Here is a 16691-nt window from a genome sequence, read left to right as displayed (position 1 = left end):
CTTCAAGGACACTCAACCAGAGTTTCTAGGTGCTTGAAGCACCAAAGGCAATTAAACAAGGGAATAACATATAGCTGTCCCTATTATTTTAATTACATACCTTCTATAGATGTCTTCAAACAGTAATTAGGAGCTTTTTCTTACCTTTAGAAATTCCCTCTTTTCCCTCCATTCTAATTTATTTTCTTTAAATCTCATGGCATACTTTTAGCAAAGGAGGAAAAGCAGCTTAATAATGTTCCTCGATTTTCAGGTAATTGCTACTTTTATCCCGTTAACAATATGGCCTAACAAGCCACTGTGCACTCATGTCACCTCCTAGTTACTATAGAGAATTTATAGCTCCTCATAGAAGCTGGTAAAACAAGAAATGCTGAGTGTTAATGCCTAGATACAGGTAAAAACAAATGCAAGGAATTAACTTTAAAATCACTTTTGTTCAAGGTGCCTGGGTGGCTCAGTCAGTTAAGCATCTGACTCTTGATTTTGGCTCAGGTCATGATCTCATTGTTTGTGAGATCCAGCCCTGCATGAGGCTCTGCACTGACAGTGTCCATGGAATCTGCTGGTTCCTTGTAATTAAAAGTGCTGATAAACATTTTTTGAAAGAAATTTATTTATTTATTTATTTAGAGAGAAAGAGAGACAGCACAAGCAGGGGAGGGGCAGAGAGAGAGGGAAACACAGAATCTGAAGCAGACTCCAGGCTCTGAGCTGTCAGCACAGAGCCCAATGTGGGGCTCGAACTCACAGACTGTGAGATCATGACCTGAGCCGAAGTCAGATGGTTAATCAGTTGATTAACCATCAGTTGAGCCACCCAGGTGCCCCCCAAAATTTTATTTTTTTAAAAAAGCAGTGCCTGGGAGGCTCAGTTGGTTAAGCGTCCGACTTCGGCTCAGGTCAGGTCATGATCTCACGGTTCATGAGTTCGAGCCCCGCACTGGGCTCTGTGCTGACAGCTCAGAGCCTGGAGCCTGCTTCAGAGTCTACGTCTCGCTCTCTCTCTGCCCCTCCCCACTCGCACACTGTCTCTGTCTCTCAAAAATAAAAAAAAGTCAAAAAAGATTTTTTTAAGGAAAAATAAAATAAAAAAGAGTGCTAATTATTTCCAAGTAAATAATTCTAGTTATTTCTTTCTTTTTGTTCAGTTCCCTCATTATATATTTTCCATGAAGTACCAAAATCTACAATGAAATATTATAGATCTGAGTTCAATTCCTTGCTCTGGTCATTTATGGTATGATCTTAATACCTTTAATGTCTTTGTTTTCTTCATTTGTAAAACAGGGATGAACCTCATCAAATTGTTAGAATTATAAATGCGATATATTTAATATATCATTATGCCACTGTGTGTGGAGCAATATTAAACAATAGTAGCTGTAACTGTCATCATAATTAATGTTACAATGATTTATCCACCTTACTTCCATCTTTTTATTTCTAAAAGTATATACATTTTGGCAACTACAATGAGCCTTGATGAAACATACTTGGTATGTTTGGGGAAATTCAATACAGAGAAGTCTGTCATCTAGTGGTAGGACCATGAGGATTTTGTTGGAGGACTTAGGCTTGTCACTTACTAGTTGCATGACTCGGGAAGTTATTTAACTTTTCTGAGTCTGAAGTCTCTGAAGATGGGTGTATCCACCTAACTTACACCACTTTGCCTAGACATTAAGTAGGCCAATATAATAAACGTAAGCTATCAGTGAAGTGTTAGGTGTTCTCAGTATTATGGAAAAATGCAGTAATTAATACCTGTGTGGTGATAACCAGTAGCTCGTATTCCTAGGTCATACGCTTAGCTGTCAGTAAGAAGTAGTTACTAAAGAAGACTTCTTTATATAAACTGGGTGGAAAGATATAGATGTTTAAACATATGTATAACCAATATATTACAGAGAGCCAATATTACCATAATATATAACCGTAGATGAATTATGCCCCTTTTACCCACTAAGAAATAATTTTTCTAATTCACAGACAAAAAGAGATCCTCGCTATGACTACAGGATTGCTATAGCCACGACTACAGGTCCTGAAAATTTCAAGGTGAATTTGGATTAAAGATAGATATGGCATTCAACAGAGAACAATTAAAGTCTATTCCAAATATAAAACTAGCCTTAAAATCATGATGATTCCTTCCAGGTAGCCACTGGAGAACTTCAATCTTCTCAGAGACAAAATGAGGAAGAGAACATGCGATCCTATTTGTGTCAGGAAGGTTAAAATACACCGCACTCTTTGGATAAAAGCACGGAACAATAGATTAAGAGGCATATCGCCTCATGCAACTTATGTCCGACATGCGTTCATCACATCATGAATGAAGCGCACAAGAAGAAAAGCCACCGTTTTTTAAAAATCACGGCAAATTGAAAGATCGCTTCTAAAAATTCCTACGTTTTTCTGAACTATCCAAATGCCCTGACCTGTAAAACGTCTGAAAATTCTTGAAAGGGCTACATTATGTGTATCTTCTTTGGAGTCGCTTTGGAGGTTAAAATTTTCTAAGAATTACGCTCCCTTCTACCATACGCTATAAGGAAAACAAACCATGCACAAGTCAAAGTTGTAAGCATGAGGTACATTTGCTGCTAAAGCTCCGTGCTGAGAGGCATTCCGCGTGCAAGAGAGGCAGCGGCAGGGGGCACCGCACACGGAGGGTGTGAATAGTTGCCTGGAGTCATGCCAACATTGTCCTCAGCCTTCTGCTCCTGGCCTGTGGGCGCTGCCGAGTCTTCCTCGGGCGGATGAATTACTACTGTGGGGACAGCATCACTGGCAGGTGAGACCAGCAGCTCTGGGGCCTGAGGCTGACTCTGCTGGGAACTTCTGGAGGTCGGGCGACTGATGCTAGGGCTGGAAGGAGGGCTGTGCTGAGGGGTGGGTACTGGGGTTGGACACCTTGAGCCTGCAGGGCTTCCAGCTCTTGAAGAAGGAAGAAGATGACTGAGAAGAAGGGAGAAAGGCGACTCTCCTCTCAGGGAAAGGTTTGAGGCGGACAGGCCTGTTCGCAAAGAGTGGCGGGAGGCTGACAGGCCTTCCCCTGAGACAAAACAAATAAATGAAACACGATGAAGTTCGCTGCAGAAGGCAAACTGAGACACACACACACACACACACACACACACACACACACACACACACTCACAAAATCAATTTACAATGTAAACTGCAAGCTCCGAAGCCCCAAATTTGAAATCCATGCTATCAGAGTTAGCATGGCAATGAGATTTCTAAATGTGAGAAAGTCACTGAAAAGTTGCTGAAATTACCATTCATTCCCTGAAGGTGTATCCAAAAAAACAAAACAAAAAATACAAAACAATGCAAATGACAGACTGGGCAGGGGAATATTCTGTTAGTAATTACAATGCCTAATCATATAGCTTTAAAAAAAAAAACAATATCAATGCAAAGTTGATAAATAATAAACAGCAAATGAGAATACGATTTAAGAATAATCCAAGAAATAAAACCCTAAACAAAACTTACAAGTACTGATAGCTTATATTCAGTGTATTTTTCCTAAACTGTACTGAACTGCTACAGACAATTATCTCTCACAATAAAAGTCGACATTAGCTAATAACTCTTAACTTAAAGTTGATATCAAATCTTCATATTAGTAGAGCATCATCTACTGGTAGTGCTCCCAGGTAAAATTCTAAAACATAAGACAAATTATAGGAATTTTTTAAAAATAAAAATATAGTGTCGATTTGAAAGGATATTCTTGCGCTCTCTAAAGATATTAACACATGTCCTGAAATATGCCTCCATTTCTAATACAGCAGATAAAATTAAATAATACAATTGTTTAATCCAGCTAGATAATAAAGTATTTTTCACCAACAATGGCAATAACGAAATAAGTCTAGCATATTTCCAAAGGTCATATATATCTATATTTCAAACACCTCGTGTTCTATGACATGTACCTTAGTAAAATAACACTGATTTTAGGAAAAATATGGTATGACAGACAATCCCATATGATCTAAGTTATCAAAGCCAACTACTCAAGAGATCTCAAGACATATGAATCAACAAACCACCACCATTTAGTTTAAAACAAAAGCTACATGCAGAAAAACTGTTAGCTTACAGCTATAACACAACAAAATAACAGAATGTCCATGCTAAAACCGCATTTAAAAGAAAACAGCCATTGTGTTACGATTAAAAGGAACCAAATGACAATCAGGGAATCATCAGGAACCATCCACATGAGCAAAAAAGATTCAATAGGGTCTCTCTGAGTAAATGAACTCATTTCGCAAAAGTCAAGAGTATACACTACATGAAAGATGAAAACGAGAGGTAAATGTGACACAGGTGGCTTGCTTTAAAATTACACTTACGCCCCGAAGTAAGTGTAATTCTTTCTTTTATTCTTAGGGTCACTTACGTATACAGAGGCATAACCTTAAACAGATTAAAAAGAGTTCTAATGGTCAAACGCTCAGAAGATGGTCTTGAGTATGTTTACACTGAGCTGCAAAAGACGATTACTGTCAAACTTCAGATGTAGTAAATCCCATCACCAATGGCTGTTTGGAGAACACTTAAAAGCCACACTATTACTGCCGGGACAGAAAGGAGGAGCAGAAAGACACTGTGGCCCATCTTGCACTCCTCTTCACTCTAATCCTTTTAGGCCTTGAGTAATGGCAGCAGCTAGAGGCAAGAATGACCCTCATAAGCAACTCCAACCCTTTGTATGTAGGTTTTGCAGAGTCACTGTCTTCAGAGCTCTCTTCTGAGAGCCAAAATAGAACCCCAGGGCTGTATTCTTCTACTTTAAAAAGAGGGAGGCAAAGCCTCCGGGCGCTCCAGTCTTAAAACAGGGACAGAGGTAACCGGCTACAAGAACACTGCTGTATCCCCACATGACCACTACCAGACCACGAGTGAGGGCGGAGAGCTGGAACATGTGGGTCCGTGCCACTCTCAGAGGTTAGGAGGACATCGGGGAGGTCATCCCTAGCATAAGAACAAAACATCCATAAAAACTTGCACAATCTGTATAAATAAAGGGCAGTGAAATCATCAAAACAATGCCAGAACACTTGTTTCTGTGCAGCAAATAAAGTAAACTCAGGAAACGAAGAGAAAAATCACTATGAAAAACTCGAATACAGATAATAAAAGTTTAAACCCAAGACTTGGGATTTCAAGAAGATTAAACTTACAGATCATAATTTATGCCTCCTTCATTTATTATACGAGAATTCTTGACAAAAACAAAAAAGCAAAATAAATAGGAAGAAGGAATTCAGGATTAGCTATAGTGACAGTGTTCTGTATGTCACCAATACTTAAATGTGCCATTTTAACTAGAGTGAGTTTTAAACTTTTTCATCTAAACGATTTCTACAGATTAATGGTCACGTTGTCAAGAATGGTATTTTAGAAATGACAGGTTTTAAATACAAAGATAACATTATTTTTTAAAAAGAATAAAAGGGATACTAAAATGACCCACAGAATTATCTGTAAGAAATATCTTTCTTCTCCCAAATGCTAACTGTACTAGACTGGAATGCTGTTAGAGCGGAAGGGTTAGCGAAAATTGGATGCCACAACTTATCTCACCATTCCTTTCAAGCAAGTGAGGGTCAGAATGTTTCTTGCCTATATCTGCAAAAGATCGCACAAGGGGAATCCTACTGGTGAATCTTTTCTCATTCTGATGATGATGTCTCTTCAAAAGAGCTTCTCTGACATTTTCTCTTATGGACTCATCCAGTTGGCCAGAGGCTATCATGTTGTCCAATACCATATCTATTGAAAGAAAAATAAATAGATAGCAGCCATTGTTACTAAAGAAGCTAACACTTGGATGACTGTAACACAGAGTAAGCAATAAATTGTAAGTGGGACCTTACTGAAAAATAAGATCTTTAAATAGTTCTAGAAAGTATTATTCTCTTCTGATATTGTATAATGTACACGTAAGATAAATATGAACATTATCTAAGGAAAATAAACAAGTTACAAGGAGACCCTTATTTTAATAAGTCCTGTTATTTATTTATAAAGGGGCCCTTTATAAAGGGGCCACACTAATAGCTTCCCTGTAGTTGCAAGTGCTTTCCTGCTATGGACACAATAAATTCTATTAAAGTGAATATTCAATAATACTGGCTTCCTAAAACATGAAGGTATTTTATTGCTTCACTTCATATTTTTCATCAGAACTATAGATGGATATCTGGACTCCTTCATTCAGTAATTAACTATTTGCCTATTATGGTTGGAAATATAGCATTTAACTAAGCAGATCAAGTTTCTGCTCTCACTCCTCCAGAGGTAGAAATACCAGTGAGCAAATGAAAAGGTAAAATATCATGAAGTAATAAATTCTAGGAAGATGAGTACATCAGGGTGTGAAGGGGGTGGGGGGAATTGATGTAACGCCATATGATACATTATTGTAGGGGCTGGACTATTTTTATAACTGCATTTGTAACTACTTTTAACCTATAAATAAATAAATATATATCTATATCTTTTTTTTTTTTTTTAAACAGTGCCACTAATTTGAGATAAAGAGTCAAGTTTTGAAACCTGTTAAGAGTCCTCTAACAGAAAACTGGAATCAACCTACCTAGCAGGTAAACTGTAACATTAACACAATGACTAGAGACTGGCATACAAGTGGACCCTGGATTATAAAACATTACATTGTAAATAATGAAAATATTACATTGTATGATGCGATCACTGCAAAGCCAAAGTAAACGTCTCCTACTCAAGAAATCTGTACATTCACAGGGAACTGACTTTGATATGAAATTCATACCTCTCTATACTTTCTAGACCTTTCTTCCTTTTCCTCCTCCTCCTTAGATTACTTTCTTTTTCCTTGTACCACCTGTTCCTTGTTCCCATGTGTTCAGTCTAAAAATAGGTAATACATTTAATGTATTCGTGGATCCTCCCCAGATACCTTTGTCCAAAACTTGAAGAAACAAAAGCTCTTTTCTCTACATTTCCCGAAACAGACCGCATATCCCACTTATGGCACTAGTCACTTTCTTGCTGGTACTGTAGTTGGGACTGTCTAACTCAATCTCCTAAACTCCATTAAAGACAAAAGGTGTTCTTTATATGTGTACTCCTCATGTGGTCCCACACAGGATGGAAACTCAACACAGAGCTATTAAATCAAGGGTCTAAAATTCCACCACATTTCCCTAACTTAAATACCTCTAATTGCAGCGCAAATTAAATATTAAAAAAGGCAGACTACTATAACCTGCTATTTCATCTAGAGTGCTTGCTCTCATATCCAGCATGACTGTTCCATTTAAGATGCAACTTCTGAGTTCAAAAAGACTATGCAAAGAGAGAGTTGCCACATAAGGTTTACTCCACCGGTCACCGCCATCTTCAACATCCTCTTCAAATTTCAGCCATCTGAAATGTGTAATACATAAAAAATATTTTATAAATAATGAGGATTATAAATAATGAAATCCTTATTATTTGCTTCTTTTAATATGAAACACATAAACCTGTTCTTTTAAAGATAAACAAAGAGCACCACCACCAACCACAAAATTTGGCTACAGACACATCTTTGCAAATCAAACTAACAGTCCACGGTATCTATCCTCCCAGGTTACCTTACAGCTCCTCCTCCTACTCTATCGCAACAGTGACCCGCTGTGGAATTTCCATAGTTTCCACTTCTAATTCTCTTTGAAACTGAAAATATGCAGCAGGATCATGACTTTTCCAAATGTATTTCTCTAATCAAAGACATTAGAAAGTACAATTCACATAATTGCCTTCTGTGCTGTATTAAAGTATTCCTTAAGAAAACGAATTTTGAGAATTAAGAGATACACTGAAGATGTAACTTCTAGACACAAGGAAATTTTCTGCTCGGTATTTCGAAGCACCAGGTAGCTCATGAATTCATTATATTTACATTACAAGAAGAAATCAAGAAAAGCCAACTAAATACTGAGACTCAGTATTACTACCTGGCGGTTTCTTTCCATTCGTACTCTTCTCCATCTCTGTAACACAGTTCATCCATTTCCGTAAAGAGGTCATGCGGAATGTGCTCTTCATCATCATCTTCAGTGCCAAGAATGAACTGAACTCTTTGGGATGGTGTGTCTTAACAAAAGAATTTAAATACGCTCAAAAATTGCCACAATTCATTCAAAGATAAACTCAGTTTGAAAGTGACATGTTTTTGTGATAAATAAATAAATAAATACACTCTTTTATTAAAATACTATAAATTTTGAAGGAAACGAGGACCAACAATCTGGAAATAAGAGTCTCACACAGAGGTCACCTCCACAGACAAAAAAAAGAAAACCTGTATGGTAAAAATAAACAAATGAGGGATGCCTGGCTGGCTCAGCTGGTAGAGCATTTGACCCCTGAATTTCAGGGTTGTAAGTTCGAGTTGCACGTTGGGTTTAGAGATTACTTAAAAATAAAACCTTTAAAAAAAGATAAACAAGTGAAACTAATCTTATAAGTGATGTAAAAACAAATAAAAAAAAGCAACTTCCAAAACCATGGAACACTATGCTCAAAGACAGGACTTTTCTCTCACTCAAAATACAAGAACATGCTGGAGAAAACGGAATTTGTAAAAATATCTAATATGTAACTAAATTCAAGAGTGAAAAAGGAAAATCTCCAAGGTCCAAAAAATGATGAGAAAAAGCAAAGCTAGGGGTCTACAGAAAGTGGCCTTTCCTGCTATCGTAGAGAAGTAAAACTCTTGTCAGCTGAGGTTAGGGAGGCAGGACAAGTCACTGTTAAGAAACAGATACCGCACTTGTGGCATCTGAATTTAAACTACACAGTACAGGCTCTCAAGAGAAATCAGTATAAATCCTAGTCCAGGACAGTTGAAAGCCCCGTGGCCACCAAACAACCAAAAGCACCAATTGAAAACAAAACCGAATCCTGCTGAATAGGAGACAGGAAGTCAAACGCAAAATTTACACCAAAGTAAACAAAACCTCCAGGCACTTACACGTGCAGTGAACAGGTTAAAGAGTAGAAGGAATTCACATAGGAAAAGACAAATCTGAAGAAATTAGACAGACTGCATCAATGACAAATAAAAAGATGGGAAACAGAAAGTTAAGAGATGTAGAGAACAGAGTAAGAAAATCAACCAGGGGACACCTGGGTAGCACAGTGGGTTACGCTCTTGGTTTCACCTCAGGTTCATGGGTCTGAGCCCCACATCACGTTCTACACTGGAGCCAGGGCCTGCTTGGGATTCTCTCTCCCTCTCTCTCTCTCTCCCTCCCTCCCTGCTCACACTCTCTCTCTCAAAACAAATAAACTTGAAAAAGAAAAAGAAAAAGAAAAAGAAAAAGAAAAAGAAAAAGAAAAAGAAAAAGAAAAAGAAAAAGAAAACGACAATCAAACAGGAAGAACCCCAGAATGAAGAAAATACAAAGAATGGGGAAAAAGCAATAAAAACTGTATTAGCAAATTTTCCAGTATGTATATCACATGGATCTTCATATAAAAGGACTACCCTTGGACCTATGCAGGACAAACTAAAACATACTGTGACTGAAGTTACTGATGTTTTGAAATTTTCAACATTTAGGTCTTGCAATTCCTTCATCAGATTTATCCCCAAGCAGTATTTCTGGTGCTACTGTAAGTGGCAATTTCTGGCTGTTCATTGCTACTAGAGAAATATATGGAAAGATAATTGATTTTGTAGAGTGCAACCTTCCTAAACTCACATAGTTCTGTAGTTTCATAGACTGCTCAGGATTTACTAGATAGATGATCCTGTATGTGTAAATAAAAACAGCTTTACTTCTTCCTTTGCAAACTGTAGGCCTTTAATTTCTTTCTTGCCTTATTACACAGGCTAGGTCCTCCAGTACTATGTTGTGTAGAAGCAGCACAGAACAACCTTGCCTCTCTCTCTCCAAATCAGAAGGAGAAAGCACTACATCTCTTCAGCAATAAATGTGACATTAAAGAAGTTTCTTTAATAGATGCTCTGTATCGGTCTGAGAAAGTTTTCTCTTATTCCTTGTTTGCTGAGAGTTTTATCATAAATGAGGATGGATGGAATTTTGTCAAAGGCTTTTTCTGCACCTACTGAGATAATTATATGGCTTTTCTCCTTTATAGTATAAATATGATTATTTATATTGATAGTTAAACTTTACACCAACTCTGCTTTTCCACAGGTTATCACACTAATTTCCTATTGCTGTTGTAACAAATTACCACAAGCCTGGTGGCATAAACACAAATTTATTCTCTTATATATAATTCTGGAGCCTTACAGTACTAACATCATGGGGCTGGTTCCTTCTGCAGGCTCTAGGGGAAAATCCATTTCCTTACCTTTTATAGCTTCTGGAAGCTGCCTACATTCTTTGGGTCTGAACACTTCCCCCTTACTACAATCACTTGCTTCTGTGGTCACATCCACTACTTCTTTGATCTGTGGACTGCCTCTTACTAAGGACCCCTGTGATTGTAACTGGCCAACCTGTATTATCCACTATAACTTCCCTATCTCAAAATCCTTAACTTAATCACATCTGTAAATTCAAATTTGCTATAAGATTAACATTCACAAGTTCCAGGCATTAGGAATTGGGACATCTTGGTAGGCATTATTCCCTCTAACACAGTCATAGTATCCTCTTTAGATACTGCTGCATAAAATATGTTTTTAGTTTGTTAAGAATTTCTGAAACTACATTCATGGGAAATATTTAGTTTGTAATTTCATTTTCTTATAATATCTGTATCTAATTTTTGTATCAAGGTAATGCTGGGTTCATAAAAATGAATCAGGAAGTGTTCCTTCATCTTCAATTGTCTGGAAGTCTGTGTAATTTCTTCCTTACATGTTTGATGGAATTCATCCATGAGCTCTGTGGGAGTAAATTTCCACTATTAAACTGTTTTAGACTACAAATTTAATTTCTTTATACATATAGGGTAATTTAGGTTATCAATTTTTAGTACCTTTTATTCTTAACAAATTTCCCCATCTCATCTACATTATCAATTTTGTTGGCATAACATCAGTCATAATATTCCCTCATTAGTCTTTTAATATCTGTAGCGTATGTACAGAAATATTCTGCTACTGGTAATTTATATCTTTTTTTTCCTCCTAATCACTCTAGCTACAAGTTTATCAATTTTACTGGTTTTTTCAAAGAATCAGATTTCAGTCTGATTTCTGCTATTGTTTTTCTGAGTTTTATTTTATTCATTTCTGCTTTGGTTTATATTTTCCCTTTGTTTTCCTTACTTTGGTTTACTATGCTCTATGTTTTCTCTTAGTTTTTTAAGTTAGAAATGTAAGTCACTCATTTCAGATCTTCCTTTTCTAATATAAGGGTTAAGTGCTATAAATATTCCTCTATGCATTGCTTGGGCTGCATCTAACAATTCTCAATATATATGGGCAGTCTAACTTTGCACAGTACCATGCTAAAGGAACCTGCACATCAGAAGCATGTTCTCACTCCACAAGATTTTATCTCAATTATTGCCAGTACTGTGTTTTATTTTTATGAGTTCAAAATATTTCCTAATTTCTGTTATGACTGCTTTTAACACGTGGGTTATTGAGAAGCATCCTGTTTAATTTCCAAATATCTGGAGATTTTTCTTGATGTTATTGTAGTTTAATTCTACTGTGGTCAGAGAATACACTTTCAATCTTTTAAATGTATTAAGACTTGTTTATGGACTAGAATATTCTGCTTTTGTTGGGTGGAGGGCTCAATGAATGTGAATATCAATCCATCTGATAATGTTATGTAGGTATTTTATATCCTTATTGGTTTTTTAACTTGTTCTATCCATTACTGACAAAAGAGAGTTGAAATCTACAACCTTATAAATGTATCCAACAACTATACATTTATCTATCTTTTCAATTTTATCAGTTTTGCTTCATGTATTTTGAAGCTTTTACTACACTCATATTCATTTAGGATTGTTACACCCCGGTTTCAGCAATTTAATTTTTATGTGCCTTTGTGGGGTTCTCTTCATATTTCTTCTTGAGTTTTGTTGAACTCCTTGAACCTGTGTGTTCAGAGTTTTCACTAAATTTAGAAATTTTTCAACTAGTATTTCTTCAAATTTCTTTTCTGCCACCCTCCTTTCTGGCACTCCAATTATACATATATTAGATTAACTGATATTGGTCTACAAATTATTGATGCTCTATTCACTCTAGGCTTTTCTGTTTCACTTTGGGGTAGTTTCTATCACTATTGTCTTCAAAATCACTGATCCTTTTTTTCTGTTGAGTCAAATCCTCTGTTAATCTTACCTAGGGTATTTTTAATTTAAGATACCGTATTTTTCATCTCTAGAAGTTCCATTTGGGCTTTCTTACATTTCCAAATTCTCTGTTCATCACAGTTACATCTTCCTCTATCTTCTTGAACATTCAAAGTAAACAGTGTAGTTGCTTTAACATGCTGTTTTCTAATTCTATCAATTCTGTCATTTCTGGATCTGTTTCTACTGATTTATTTCTCTTGGTTATGGCTCGTATCTTCCTATTTTTCATATTTCAAGTAATTTGTAGATATCAGATAGTGTGAACTTTACATGTTCAAGTGCTAGATTTTACAGTATTTCTTTTAGTAGTATTATACTTTGTTCTGGCAAAGACCTTTAATTTAATTTAATTCTTTCAAGACCTGCTTTAAAAATTTTTGGAGATCTACTGCAGTTTTTAGTGCAAAACTAATTAAGACCTGCTCTTATGGCAATACGCTTCTGAGAACTCTACACAATGCCCTGTATGTCAAGGTCTTTCCACTCTGACTGATGGGAACACACCCTATTCCCAGTCTTACGTGAAATCCAAGAACTAGTTAGCCTACTGCCTTCTGATGGTTACTTCTCAGGCCTTAAGTAGTTTCCTTTGTCTTAAACTAGTACTCCACCAAAGATTCAAAGGATCCTTCTTCAACCTTTGGAACCATCTCTGTGTATAGCTCTCTATTCTCTGGCACTCCACACCTGACTAGCTTCTTTGGCCTTCCCAAATTCCAATCTCCATCTCAACTCTGAGAGCCTTCAAGGAAGGTTCTGTTCCAGATTCCCTTCCTGTGCTGTGGCCTGGAAAAACTGTCTCTAGGTAATATGCTCAGACAAGCACAAGGCTCATCTCACTTCCCCTCTCTCAGAGGTCAGAGTCCCATACTGCCTGTTGTCCAATGTCTGCAAATTACTGTTTTATATATGTACTATCTTTTAGTACAGCTTTTTAAGAGATTTCCATCACACTTAGTCTCTCTAAGCTGAAGTGTCTCCATCTACACACTGAAAACAATATTTGTCTTTTTTTTTTTTTTTATTTAAAAAAAAATTTTTTTTTTCAACGTTTATTTATTTTGGGGACAGAGAGAGACAGAGCATGAGCGGGGAAGGGGCAGAGAGAGAGGGAGACACAGAATCGGAAACAGGCTCCAGGCTCTGAGCCATCAGCCCAGAGCCCGACGCGGGGCTCGAACTCACGGACCGCGAGATCGTGACCTGGCTGAAGTCGGACGCTTAACCGACTGCGCCACCCAGGTGCCCCAATATTTGTCTTTTAAAAAGTGCAGAGAGGATTAAAAAAGATGTGGTATATATATATACAATGGAACATTATTGGGCCATAAAAAAGAATGAAATTTTGCCATTTGCAACGATATTGGATGGAGTCAGAGTATAATGCTAAGTGAAATAAGTCAATCAAAGACAAATACCACATGATTTCACTCATAGGTGGAATTTAAGAAACGAAACAAGCAAAGGGAAAAAGAGAGACAGAGAGACAAACCAAGAAACTGACTCTTCATTACAGAGAACAAACTGATGGTCACCAGAAGGGAAAGGATTAGGGGGATGAGTTAGATATGATGGGGATTAAGGAGTGTATTTGTCATGATAAACACTGGGTAATGTGTGGAACTGAATCACTATATCACACACCTGGAACTAGAATAACACTGCATGTTAATTAACTGGAATTAAAATAAAAACGAAAAATAAATAAAATTAGATTAAAAGTGCAGAGAGGATTAAATCAAAGGATGTATGTCAAGAGCTTGGTGGAATGCTTAGCACAGAATTGGCAAGGCATAACATACATGCTGTAGCTGTATTACACATAGGCATCGTTCCCTCTTCTTCACAAAAATGGTCCCTTGGCATAGCACACAAGTGCCTACAGGGTACTGCTCACATAACTTTTTTAGAATGCACATAGGACCCAGGTAGAGATGGCCATGTAGGCCCATGATGTCCTAAAAAAATAATGATGCCTTCGATGTCCACTACCTGCAATGTCTTAAGAGTCCTCCTCAGGCTGCACAGCTGTTTTTTCTGGCTCTCACCATATGCATTTCTCAGGGCCACTTAAATCAGTACTATTAATATTTATTATAACATTCTCTTTCCTCTACACTATGCCTTTTTTTTCCTGATTTCCTGTCTATTGGCACTTCTATATTTGTCTACTTTCAAACAAAAATCTTGTCCTTTCATAGACAATACTATCAAATCAGAGCACTCTTTTTTGCACAGATAACCGAGTAGTTCAACTTAGTGGATAAAATTTTCTAGCCAAAAAATGTATTTAAAAATGAAAAAAAAATTTAATCTTGTCCAGGAGCCTGAAGATTCCAGATATTTGTTCCCTGCATATATAAATGATGAGATAGGTAATAGAGAAAAGAAATAAAACCCCATCAAACTGAAGTGTACATGTCAGGACTCAACTATTATGATTCCAAAGCTGGAATACAATGAAGAAAACAAAGGCCCTTCCTTTTTTCACTTCTCCTAAGTAGACCTTAGCCTATAAACTAAGTATCTTTCTTGGAGAAAAAATATTACTTCAATTAGGATTCTTCAAGACTTATAAAATATGTATGTCTAAATTACAGCAGACATAAAATTTAAGAAAGAAAATATCCCACTTTTTTGACAAAGCTTTCCAAGAGAGAATTTTAAAGTGTTAACAGAGAACTACTGTCTTCTCTTACCATAGGAAGGAGACTCCCGTCCATCTTCTTTATCTGATTCTTTATCTTTTCTCCTCCGGTGGTGATGTTTGTGTCCCCGGTGCCTGTGACGCCGACGACTCTCTTTACTAAACGGGACGTGAACACCAATATAAACAGCTCGATGACCTAGCCAAAAGTTCAGAAACATTACTGGTTTTCCAAAAGGGACAAAGGTAATATACACAATAGTATACCAAATTTTGCTTTGATAAAAAAGAATTATATGTAAGTTCATGTAATTAACAGTGTTATTTCCTGTTCTTTTATTTTACAGAGCACTAAACAGAATGTTACATCATGGGTTAACACCACTGACTGATAAACATACTAGATAAACAGGTTTCTTGTGTAAGCATTAGTTTGCAAGGCTAAAAACGTATTTTGAGAAAGAAATCATAGTATGCAGACATAAATTTATTCCATCTACATTTAATGTCAACCCTAGGTGATAGAGATTCTTAAGAGATATGTCTTAATGATAATACTTTATAATCAATATTTACAAATGGACATTTATAAATATTTATTAAAGTTTTGAAAATCCCAAATCAGTAAGGTCCAAATTCCTGAAAGCTACATTAAATGTAAATGGTCCAAATATTCCAATTAAAGGGCATGAATTGTCAGATGGGGGGGGGGGCAATGCAATAAGGTTATCATATGCTTCTGGAATATAAAAGGCCACTGCTGATGCCGCATTATTCTGAGTTTGTACTGTAACCAACAAAACAGTTATAAAAGGCAGTCTCTGCTTTTGCCCACTAAATAAAACTTAATCAGGGAACTAGGACAGCTAGCAGCACTATATCAAATACTGAGGCATGAACTTGATTTCTTAAATAGTTTAAGTAAAGTTCCTATCTAAGCTGTGTGAAGTGAAAGGGGTGGTGGGCTACAAATTTAACTAACTTGCAACTATGCAAAAGCCTTCTGACACACAGCTGCTATTTGCCATTATGTACATTTAAAAATTAACACGCTAAAATATGAATAGTCAAGGACACTCTTTTCCTAACAAATTTCATTAAAATGGCCAGAAAATAAATACTTCAAGAAACTCAAGATCTTCATCTTTACATGAGATTTGAATGTACAGCCAATCCTCATTATTTGTGAATTCTTTATTTTCCAGTTTGCCAACTTGCTAAAATTTATTTGTGACCCCAAAATCAATACTCCTAGCAATTCTGCAGTCATGTACAAATATCCAGAGCAGCAAAAAATGTGAATTGCCCAAAACACACATACCCAGCTAAGTTTGAAAAAGGTGACACTCTTGATTTGTTTCAGTTACCAATATATTACTATCAGTAAACTAAATCAATCACATTCAAAGTAAAAGAGAACTAGACCTATAGAAACACAATGAATTAAAATTATCTGCTTAAACATCTTCCAGGACCTAGCACTCTGCCTAATATATGGTAGGCCCTAGATTTAAAAAAAAAAAAAAAAAAAAAAAAAAATGTAGAAATTAACTACCAATTTTTTTTAATGTTACCAGAGAATCCCAAAATTAAAAATCATTTATATAGCACTGGGGTGGGGGGGGGGGGGGAAGCAATGATGAAAATGTTCTGGAATTAGTGTGATGATGGCTACGCAATACAGTGA

At 36.5% G+C, this 16691-nt stretch overlaps 1 protein-coding gene across 26 annotated transcripts in view; it reads right to left on the bottom strand.

The window, feature by feature from the left end:
* The window catches only part of SLC4A7 (solute carrier family 4 member 7), a 109038-nt gene that overhangs the window by 47206 nt on the left and 45141 nt on the right, over positions 1-16691 (bottom strand). For 9 of the 26 annotated variants that reach the window (XM_086720606.1, XM_086720612.1, XM_086720613.1 and 6 more), the window contains exons 3-7: positions 15057-15203; positions 8013-8151; positions 7280-7440; positions 5614-5802; positions 2693-3061 (exon numbers count right to left, since the gene is read on the bottom strand). In XM_086720606.1, coding sequence (XP_086576732.1) covers positions 2693-3061; positions 5614-5802; positions 7280-7440; positions 8013-8151; positions 15057-15203 — 1005 coding nt within the window. The remainder of the gene's footprint in view (positions 1-2692; positions 3062-5613; positions 5803-7279; positions 7441-8012; positions 8152-15056; positions 15204-16691) is intronic. The other 17 variants (XM_086720616.1, XM_086674162.1, XM_086674159.1 and 14 more) reach the window with 3 other exon arrangements.

This window comes from Puma concolor, chromosome C2 (assembly GCF_028749965.1).
Source record: "Puma concolor isolate L17-30 chromosome C2, mPumCon1.1.hap2, whole genome shotgun sequence".
In the NCBI taxonomy this organism is placed as follows: Eukaryota; Metazoa; Chordata; class Mammalia; order Carnivora; family Felidae; genus Puma; species Puma concolor.
Note: the sequence above shows the minus strand (reverse complement) of the source record. Positions and strands in the feature narration are given on the sequence as shown.